At 38.5% G+C, this 10,648-nt stretch overlaps 1 protein-coding gene across 2 annotated transcripts in view; it reads left to right on the plus strand.

The window, feature by feature from the left end:
• Window positions 1–10,648, plus strand: part of pals1b (protein associated with LIN7 1, MAGUK p55 family member b) — a 32,190-nt gene that overhangs the window by 7,191 nt on the left and 14,351 nt on the right. The window contains exons 4-11 of one of the 2 annotated variants that reach the window (XM_016536391.1): window positions 1,562–1,687; window positions 1,796–1,957; window positions 2,504–2,581; window positions 3,094–3,277; window positions 4,321–4,389; window positions 4,531–4,602; window positions 6,576–6,743; window positions 8,271–8,473. In XM_016536391.1, the coding sequence (XP_016391877.1) occupies window positions 1,562–1,687; window positions 1,796–1,957; window positions 2,504–2,581; window positions 3,094–3,277; window positions 4,321–4,389; window positions 4,531–4,602; window positions 6,576–6,743; window positions 8,271–8,473 (1,062 nt within the window). The remainder of the gene's footprint in view (window positions 1–1,561; window positions 1,688–1,795; window positions 1,958–2,503; window positions 2,582–3,093; window positions 3,278–4,320; window positions 4,390–4,530; window positions 4,603–6,575; window positions 6,744–8,270; window positions 8,474–10,648) is intronic. The other variant, XM_016536392.1, reaches the window with a different exon arrangement.

Genomic DNA, 10,648 nt, shown 5'->3' on the forward strand with positions numbered 1-10,648 from the left:
TCTTCATACTTCATAAATGCATGAGGAGGTAAGAGGTGATGTGATGATTGACAGTGCTGTGGGAGATTATGGTGGATTGGGTTTATGTTCAGGTTAAGCTGTGCATCGCGCTTGGCAGAAACTGATGTCGGCAGGGGTTATTATTGCATGGTACAGGATGCCTGTCACCTTCACTGAGGTAAAGCGCCAATCGTGTGGCCGGGACAGAGTCTCGGGTTAAACGACAGGGGAGGGAACTTGTTTGGGTGCTTCTCAGCTTGAAAGAAGTTTGATTGCTTGCCTGTTTAAATGACGTTTTTAAGGCAGGATTTGTTTTCAAAGCATACAGTTATTCTACATAACTTGCTTTTTACATTGAAGTTGCCACCATAATGCTAGGGTGTTGTGAGTGGTTGCTAGGGTGTTGCTATACAGGTGTTAATTTGTTCTTACAGGTGTTTTTAAATGTTTCCATATGGATGCTGTGGTGTTCTGTGTTGCTAGGCCATTGCTAGGGTGTTCTCTGTGTTTGATATGGAGTTGATAGGTGTCGCTAGGGTGTTGCTAAGATGATCTAAGTGTTTTAGAATGTTTTGGTGTAGTTGCTATGGCGTTCTAGGTTGTTGCTAGGCTGCTGCTAGGGTATTCTCTGTATTCGATAGGGAGTCGATTGGTTGCTAGTCTGCTATAGGGTGTGTTTGCTAGTGGTTGCTATGTAGTTGCTAGGGTGTTCTCTATTTCATAAAGAGTTGATAGGTGGATTCTATGGTGTTTATAAGGTGTTTTTAAGTGTTTTAAAATGGTGTGTGGTTGCTATGGTGTTCTAGGTGGTTGCTAGGCTATTGCTAGGGTGTTCTCTGAGTTAATTGGTTGCTCGGGTGTTGCAATGCAGTGTATAGGGTGTTCTACTTGTTTTAAAATGTTGCTATGTGGTTACTATGGTGTTCTGGGTGGTTGCTTGGCTGTTGCTAAGTAACTGCTATAGGGTGTTTGCTGTATTTGTTATGGAGTTGCTAGTTGGTTGCTAGGGTGTTGCTATGCAGTTGCTAAGGTGTTCTGAGTGGTATAGCATGTTGCAGTGTGGTTACTGTGGTGTTCTGAGTGGTTGCAAGGGTGTTGGGAGGTTGTTTGTAGGTTCTCTGTGTTTGATAGGGAGTTGATTGGTGGTCACTAAGGTGTCCTGAGTGTTTTAAAATGGTGTGCTGTGGATGCTATGATGTTCTATATGATTGCAAGGACGTTGCTTGCTGTTGCTAGGGTGTTCTCTGTGTTTGATAGGGAGTTGAAAGGTGGTCACTAGGGTGTTGCGATGCAGTGTCTAAGGTGTTCTGAGTGTTTTAAAATGTTGTGCTATGGTGTTCTGGGTGATTGCAAAGTTGTTGCTAGGGTGTTTTATGTGTTTGCTATGGTGTTGCTGAAGTTCTATGAGTGTTTTTGTTGCTTTGCAATTGCAGGGGTGTTGTTCTGGGTGGTTGCTATGCGGTTGCTAGGGTATTCTAGATGATTCCTTACAGGCTCAAGTCAAAAGAATTGATGCTGACATCTCCATTCACAAGTGTTGATGTTCATGGCTCTTCCTCAGGCCCTGATGGAAGCTCATGACTGTATTGCTGAACAGGAATTAGATGTTGAAACTACTGAATCAGTGGACCAGGATGAAAAGACCACCAAACTGGTTTCCCTGGAGAAAACTCGTGACATGCCTCTGGTGAGTCATTCATCTACATACTATATAGTCTGTAATGGCAGCATTGAATGTGTTACTGTAGTTTCTGTCTGTGTGTTTGTTGTACCGCTATACCTTAACATTGTTTAGGGCGTGACCGTTCGGAACGAACATGATCGCGTGGTCATCAGTCGGGTGGTGAGCGGCGGTACTGCTGAGAAAAGCAACCTGCTCAGTGAAGGAGATGAAATCTTGGAGATCAATGGCATTCCAGTCCGTGGAAAAAGTGTTAATGATGTTCACAACATACTGGTGAGATCCAGAGAGTCCTAAACTCTTTGAAACGCCTTAACTTACTTTACCATAATTATCTGTTGATATAAAGTACACTACTGATCATAGGTTAGGGGTCATTAGGATTTTTTTTTTTTTTTAAGAAGTCTCTCATGTATGAATAAATGAAGGCTTAATTTATTTTATTTAAAATAATAATTAATTGCTGTGATCAAAGCTGAATTTTCAGCATCATTACTCCAGTCTTCAGTGTCACATGATCCTTCAGAAATCATTCTAATATGCTGATTTTCTACTCAATAAACATTTCTGATTATTATCAATGTTGAAAACAGTTGTGCTGTTACTGGAAACTATGATATATTTTTTTCAGGATTCTTTGATGTTGCTTTGATGTTAAAAACAACAACATTTATTTGAAATATAAATCTTTTGTAACATTATAAATGTCTTTACTGTCACTTTTGATCAATTTAATGCATCCTTGCTGATTAAAAGTATTAATTTCTTTCTTTTTTTAAAAATTAATCAGTTTACATCTGTGTTCTTCTTCTTTATCTCTAGTCCTGCATGCATGGGTCTCTCACGTTTCTCCTCATCCCAAACTATCAAAACAAAATAGCTCCTCACAGAACAACTGTGGTATGACTTCACCTCTAATTTCTTCATTTTCATTCCTTCCTTTGAATGTGTGTCGCCTTTTCGAGAGGCTTTTTAAATTAATCAGTTTACATCTGTGTTCTTCTTCTTTATCTCTAGTCCTGCATGCATGGGTCCCTCACGTTTCTCCTCATCCCAAACTATCAAAACAAAATAGCTCCTCACAGAACAACTGTGGTATGACTTCACCTCTAATTTCTTCATTTTCATTCCTTCCTTTGAATGTGTGTCGCCTTTTCGAGAGGCTTTTTGGGATTTTCTTCTTTGAAACTCTAGTTGGATTCTTGCCACATTGCATTCTGGGATTGACTTATGCATGAAGTATACTTGTGATGTAAGAATTTAAGATACTTTACGAGGCTGTGAAAACTTTGATAACTACTATTTTGAATAGATGTTGTGCTTGGTAGCAGCTCACTGGGGTTTGGAACAATGCTGATGTTCTTCATTTGGACGTGTCCTTCACCTCTCCTCCTCGTTTTCTTTCTTTACAGATGCATGTGAAGGCAAACTTCAGCTATGACCCATCTGACGACCTATATGTGCCATGCAGAGAGCACGGCCTGTCCTTCCAAAAGGGAGACATCCTTCACGTCACCAGCCAGGATGACCCCAACTGGTGGCAGGCGTACCGGGACAGACATGAGGACCAGAAGCCCCTTGCTGGCCTTATACCTGGTGAGAACAATTAGCAGAGTGCCTGCTGTATATAGGATAGAGACAGAAAAAAAATACTTGTAAATCCATTGAAAAAATAATTTAATGTATTGCTGAATAGGGCGACATACAGTCATGTTCATCATGCATTTGCAATTAATTTACACGTTTTATTTGGCAATTAAGTTTAAATTATTATAATATATATAAATATATTATTTATATACTATTATCATATTTATTAATCTTTTGAATTTGCATTTATTTTTATATTTTCATTTTAATTTGAGGTTTTACTAATTTTGTCATGTGTCATTTGTATTAGTTATGTTTTATATTTATATAAATCCATAATTAATATTTGTTATTATTTAATAGTATTTATTATAATAATATTTATTAATATTTCTTATTTAATATTTATTTATTTCAGGTTTAGTTATTAACACTTATTTATTTGAGTTAGTTGCCAAGGCAACATTTCTAAGTTTTTGTTTTTCATGTAATATTTATATTTTATTTCATTTCAGCTTTATTTAAAAATGAAATTTTCTCATTTTCATTTCAGTTTTTAATTTTTTTAAATCTAATATTTATAATTAATTTTTTCAGCTTTTATTTCAATTACCGAAAACAATTTGTAATAGTTTTAGTTTTAGTTAACAGTAACAACACTGATTGATTTCAATGATCACTCAAAATTAAAACCACAGAAGTCTCTTTGTGCTATTTTGTCATGTATGAAAAATTATGTTATGACATTTTGCATTTACTCTGCAATAATAAAAGAAAAAAAAACATAATTTTCAGAGCAAATTTGAGGTATTTATTGGATATGGTCAAAAGGTCAAAAATGACGAGATATATATTTGCCACTATTGCCCAGTTCTACTGATAAACCATATTGGTTCACATACTAATTGGAGTTATTTTAACACTGACAGTTTTATGTTTTTCAGGGCATATAATATCATCTTTCCCTAAATAATAGTTGAATGTCTAGGATGTGTGGTGCAGCAGCTACTAAGACATATACTGGTTGCTATTTGTTGTGTTCTTTCAAGGGAAGAGCTTCCAGCAGCAAAGAGAAGCTATGAAGAAAACCATCACAGACAGAAATCAAGAGTATAAAGGTGAGTTAGACCCCGTCTGTCTGAAGTTACTTACACAAACATACATCTGAACTGCTTTTTTTTAGCTTTCATCATCCTTTAAACTCTTTGCTGTTGATCATTGTGTGGAAAGTTCACTGATAATAGTTCTTCTTTCATCAGGGAAACTTTGGTGTGCAAAGAAAAGCCAAAAACAACGAAAAAAACTCTTGTTCAACCCAAGTAAGAATATCGGTGAGTACCTTCTGAATTCCTAGTCAAGAAATCGAAATTTATCCTTCATTGAACTAATTGTTCTTTGTCTTATTGTGCTAGTCATCAGTTCTAGTAAAACATAGCTAGAATGCTGTGGGTGGTTGCTATGTTGTTACTATGCAGTTGCCAAGGTGTTCTGAGTGACTCCTAGTGTTCAATGCAGTTGCTAGGGTGTTTGAGTGGTTTGTAGTGTTGCTATGTTGTTGCTAGGTTGTTCTGAGTTGCTTCGGGTGTGTTGCTATACGGTTGCTAGGGTGTTCTGAGTTGCTTCTAGTGTGTTGTTATGAGGTTGTTAGGGTTTTCTGAGTTGCTTCTGCTGTGTTGCTATGCGTTTGCTAGGGAGTTCTGAGTGGCTTCTAGTGTGTTGTTATGCGGTTGCTAGGGTGTTCTGAGAAGCTCTTAGTGTGTTGCTTGCTATGCAGTTGCTAGGTTGTTCTGAGTGGCTCCTAATGTTGCTATGCAGTTGCTAGGGTGTTCTGTATGGATTCTAGTGTTGCCATGTGGTTTCTAGGGTGTTCTTAGTGATTTCTAGTGTGTTGCTATGCAGTTGCTAGGGTGATCGGAATGGCTTCTGGTGTTGCTATGTGGTTGCTAGGGTGTTCTGAGTGGTTTCAAGTGTGTTGCTATGTGGTTGCTAGGTTGTTCTGAGTTGCTTTGGGTGTGTTGCTATGAGAAGCTCTTAGTGTGTTGCTTGCTATGCAGTTGCTAGGTTGTTCTGAGTGGCTCCTAATGTTGCTATGCAGTTGCTAGGGTGTTCTGTATGGATTCTAGTGTTGCCATGTGGTTTCTAGGGTGTTCTTAGTGATTTCTAGTGTGTTGCTATGCAGTTGCTAGGGTGATCGGAATGGCTTCTGGTGTTGCTATGTGGTTGCTAGGGTGTTCTGAGTGGTTTCAAGTGTGTTGCTATGTGGTTGCTAGGTTGTTCTGAGTTGCTTTGGGTGTGTTGCTATACGGTTGCTAGGGTGTTCTGATTTGCTTCTAGTGTGTTGTTATGCCGTTGTTAGGGTTTTCTGAGTTGCTTCTGCTGTGTTGCTATGCGTTTGCTAGGGAGTTCTGAGTGGCTTCTAGTGTGTTGTTATGCGGTTGCTAGGGTGTTCTGAATGGCTCCTAATGTTGCTATGCAGTTGCTAGGGTGTTCTGAATGGAATCTAGTGTTGCTATGTGGTTTCTAGGGTGTTCTGAGTGATTTCAAGTGTGTTGCTATGCAGTTGCTAGGGTGTTGTGAATGGCTTCTAGTGTTGATATGCAGTTGCTAGGGTGTTGTGAATGGCTTCTAGTGTTGCTATGTGGTTGATAGTGTTCTGAGTGGCTCCTAGTGTGTTGCTATGTGGTTGCTAGGGTGTTCTGAGTGGTTTCTAGTGTGTTGCTATGCAGTTGCTAGGGTGTTCTTAGTGGTTTCTAGTGTGTTGCTATGCAGTTGTTAGGGTATTCTGAGTGGTTGTTTATGGATGCAAATCCAAATGATCCACTGAAATTCCCTGTCTATGGCTTGTGTGCATGTATAGGGTATTTTTCCACTTGTTTTAGTGTTAATTTGTTTAAGCTTATGGATTTGAGGTGTGAATGGTTTCGGGTGGGTTAACGGCAGAGGATATAAGGGTCGTTAGCTAACTGACTCACGGAAGGAGGTTTCTTCTCTTGCATGCCTCTCCAGACTAAAGATGGGCAATAAGAAATAACAATGAAAGCGTTTCTCACGCCTGGGGTGCAATTTGCATTTAAAAACAGAAGACATACAGAGAAAAAAACACTGTTTTACCTTCACCCTTTAGGATCCAGCATTTACTTTTTGTTGTGGGCAGTCATTGTTTGGGAATTTCTCTGAGAAATCCCCAAATCACTGTTAATTTGAAGTCTTTTTAACATGTTGAGCTGAGTTCAATAGCCCTGGTATAGACTAGTGACATTTATATTTTGCAAAAACTCAGTAATGAATATTTGTCGTTGTTCAGACCACTACAGCGAGGATATCCTGACCTATGAGGAGGTGGCACTTTACCATCAGCCACCCAACCGCAAGCGTCCCATCGCCCTGATTGGACCACCCAACAGTGGACATGATGAACTGAGACAAAGACTGCTCTCCTTAGAGCCTGACCGATTCACCGGTGCTGTTCCACGTAAGACTATGCTTTTCTACAACTTTGTCTTAAAGTTATTTAACATGAAAGCCAAATTACAGGAGGAGACACAATGGCTCGCTTCCAAAACCTAGTGAGATGCATCAATAATAAAATTAATTGTCTTAAGAGACTCATTACGTTGTAATGCTGTAAAATCATGCCTATGTTGGCAGCTTTCAAAGCCCTGGTATAGACTAGTGACATTTATATTTTGCAAAAACTCAGTATTTGTCAATATTTGTCGTTGTTCAGACCACTACAGCGAGGATATCCTGACCTATGAGGAGGTGGCACTTTACCATCAGCCACCCAACCGCAAGCGTCCCATCGCCCTGATTGGACCACCCAACAGTGGACATGATGAACTGAGACAAAGACTGCTCTCCTTAGAGCCTGACCGATTCACCGGTGCTGTTCCACGTAAGACTATGCTTTTCTACAACTTTGTCTTAAAGTTATTTAACATGAAAGCCAAATTACAGGAGGAGACACAATGGCTCGCTTCCAAAACCTAGTGAGATGCATCAATAATAAAATTAATTGTCTTAAGAGACTCATTACGTTGTAATGCTGTAAAATCATGCCTATGTTGGCAGCTTTCAAATTTTTGGAACGGAACCAATAATTGTATCATAAAAGTAATAGTTCACCCTAAAATCAAAATTTACTGAAATGCACTCAATCTCAGGCCATACCTGGACCGATTTGGAGAAATGTAGCTTTGCATCAGTTGCTCTGCAGTGAATGGGTGCCGTCAGAATGAGAGTCCAAACAGCTGATAAAACATCACAATAATCCACAAGTAATCCACACAACTCTAGTCCAGTCCAGTGATAACTACTATTACTATAACCACTCCAGTCCAATGTTTGTAAGAAAAAAGCCATCATTAATCCATTTTAAACTGTTACTTCTGGATAAAATATGAGTTCATAATCCATAATAATGTTTAATCTAGTGAAAATGTCCATCTCTTGTTGTCCTCTCACATCAAAATCCACACACATATTTGTTTTGAACTGTTTTGGCTTGTAAATGATGCTTGATCTGTGAATATTTCTCTCCTGATTCAGATGAGATTACTTTTTCACTGGAGAAAGCAGTATTATGGATAGAGGATTTAGTTTGAAGTTAAATGCCTTAATGCTGGATTTGTTTCTTACAAACACGCAGTTTTTGGCTTCACAAGTTGTTAACTGATGGCCTGGAGTGGTTTGGATTATTGTGATGTTTTTATCAGCTGTTTGGACTCTCATTCTGACGGCACCCATTCACTGCAGAGCATCCATTGCTGAGCAAGTGATGCAATGCTACATTTCTCCAAATCTGATGAAGAAACAAACACATCTTGAATGGCCTGAGGGTGAGCACATTTTCAGTTTTGGGTGAACTATTTCTTTAAGAAAAACTGGGTTAAATACAACCATGAATTAATGCATACCAACAGTCATGCATTTATACACAGACTGCTATTTTGTTTATGCATATCTATTGTACTTATTTGTGATTTTGAACACGTTACAGACACCACACGAAACCCCCGTGCACATGAGGTCAACGGCAGGGAGTACAACTTTGTATCACGGCAGAGCTTTGAATGTGACCTGGCTGCAGGGAAATTAATCGAGTCGGGCGAGTTTGAACAGAACCTGTACGGCACAAATACGGATTCAGTCAGACAGGTTGTCAACTCAGGAAAAATCTGTTTGCTGTGTCTGCATCCCAGGGTAAGATGGAGTAAGAGCCCATAGTGGCAATTACCAAGTACAACATGCATGGAATTGGTTGGCCGTATGACGTGTGATATAAATTTTAAAAAAGCAAAAGGTCATTAAAGTAATGTGCAATAACATGTATTAAAATGTGAAATATGTAGCTGATGAAACAATTGCATACTACTTAACTTCATCAGTTTTTCTTATATGCAGCACTACAACAAAAGAGAGCAGTAAAAAAAATAAAGAGCAGTATTTATCTAAATATTTTATTCTTTATATTATTTTCTTAATATTATTTATATTTATTGCCAAACATTTTAACACAACCACAAAGACAAGACAAACAAAAAGGCAAGGACCAAGAGTCAAGACTGCATTGAAATAAATATCTTTACATTAAAAAACATGTTTGTTTTTTTTAAATATATTTGATTCTTAAAATATAAATAAAAGGGTCTACTTTTCGGTTCACGTCGCATTACTGATGATCTCAGCCTTTCGTTGTCACGTCACTCAAGATTGTGTTCCAATCAGAGACTGCGACGATCCCTACGTAGTGGTGGGAGGCGGGGCTTACGCAGAAAGCTCTCCGGCGCTGTGAGTCTGCGCGCATGTTCTGCAGCGTTTGAGGAGGCTGCGTTTAGTTTTCTTCGCCTTTTCTGCTCGAAATGGCATCAGCGGAGGATGTCGGTGCGAAAAGGCAAATGTTTTATGAAATCGAGTGCGTAATAGAAGATTGCGATACTGAAGTTGGATACAAACCTCTGTCTGACAGCGACGAGCTCGACGATTCGGCGGAGGAGGAGGAACCGCGAGAAGAAGAGTGAGTAATACGTCATGTGTAGCGTTTTTACCTGTTGTGGGGTAGAAAAATCTCCTTTTATTGCTTAATGCAGAATGCAGTTTTTAAAGCTAGATAGAAAAAACAGTGCTTGCAAGACGCCAAAGCATAATGAAGCATAAAGACCGCATAAAATCACTAATGCACTAATAAATAATCATATTTTTTTTATTTATAACGTGTGTGTGTGTTGGTTATATATATATATATATATATATACATACATACATATACACATACATACATATATGTATATAGTTACATTATAAAAAATATTCTCATCTGGGAAATGGGCCAAAATCTAAATGATGTCATCTTGCACTCAGGGGCGTATCCATATTTTTGTCCAATCAAATGCTCTTTAGAATTATAAAGTCCAGTCACCTAAATATTGAGGATTATGGTATGCAGTTGAATATAATTTTTTTTTAAATAGGGACGTGCCTGTTGATTCGCTCCATTTCAAATTCTTAAAAACGGCAGCAATTCATATATAGGCTGAAATGTATAGCTATATATCATTGGGAAAAAGCGGAGTGATAATCTGTGCCCAAGAAGGTCTATAATACATGGAGAAAGCAGTCAGATTCTTCATTAATTATAGGGGCTTCAAAAGTGTCTGACACTGCTAAAGCATTGTTGCTAAGCAACAAAAACAGCAATATTCTATGGGAGCTGTGCATGTATATGCTGTTTGCAAAAAATACACCGCTTTCAAAAAGATGTTTCTTGCAGCCAAATGGTATGGTTACAGCATTGTTATCCAGCCAAATGTTGACCATTTTTGTGCAGCTTATAAGCTATTCATAAGAAGATCCTGATGTCATTGAAAGACTTTTTCCTAATATTGCCACGCCAGATATATTGCAAATAATCAGCAGAATACGTTCTCTTGTTTTATGATAAATTGAAAATTATTTAAAGGGGTCATATGATGCTGCTAAAAAGAACATTATTTTGTGTATTTGGTGTAATGAAATGTGTTTAAGGTTCAAAAAACACATTATTTTCCACATACTGTACATTATTGTTTCTCCTCTATGCCCCGCCTTTCTGAAACGCGTCGATTTTTACAAACCTCATTGGTCTGAAAAGCGAGGTATGCTCTGATTGGCCAGCTATCCAGAGCGTTGTGATTGACCGAATACCTCAAGCGTGTGACGGAAATGTTACACCCCTTACCATACTGTGATGCCGTGTCCCGGCCAAAGCGACACAAACATTAAAACCCATTATAAACGACGCATTAGTTGCATCCAGTGGGGACATAATTACGGATTATAATGACTTATACTGTCTTTTCACGCGTTGCGTTGCATCGCGCCGCGTAAACAAAACCATGT

This window comes from Sinocyclocheilus rhinocerous, unplaced genomic scaffold (genome assembly GCF_001515625.1).
Source record: "Sinocyclocheilus rhinocerous isolate Xijiao unplaced genomic scaffold, SAMN03320098_v1.1 scaffold246, whole genome shotgun sequence".
Classification (NCBI taxonomy): Eukaryota; Metazoa; Chordata; class Actinopteri; order Cypriniformes; family Cyprinidae; genus Sinocyclocheilus; species Sinocyclocheilus rhinocerous.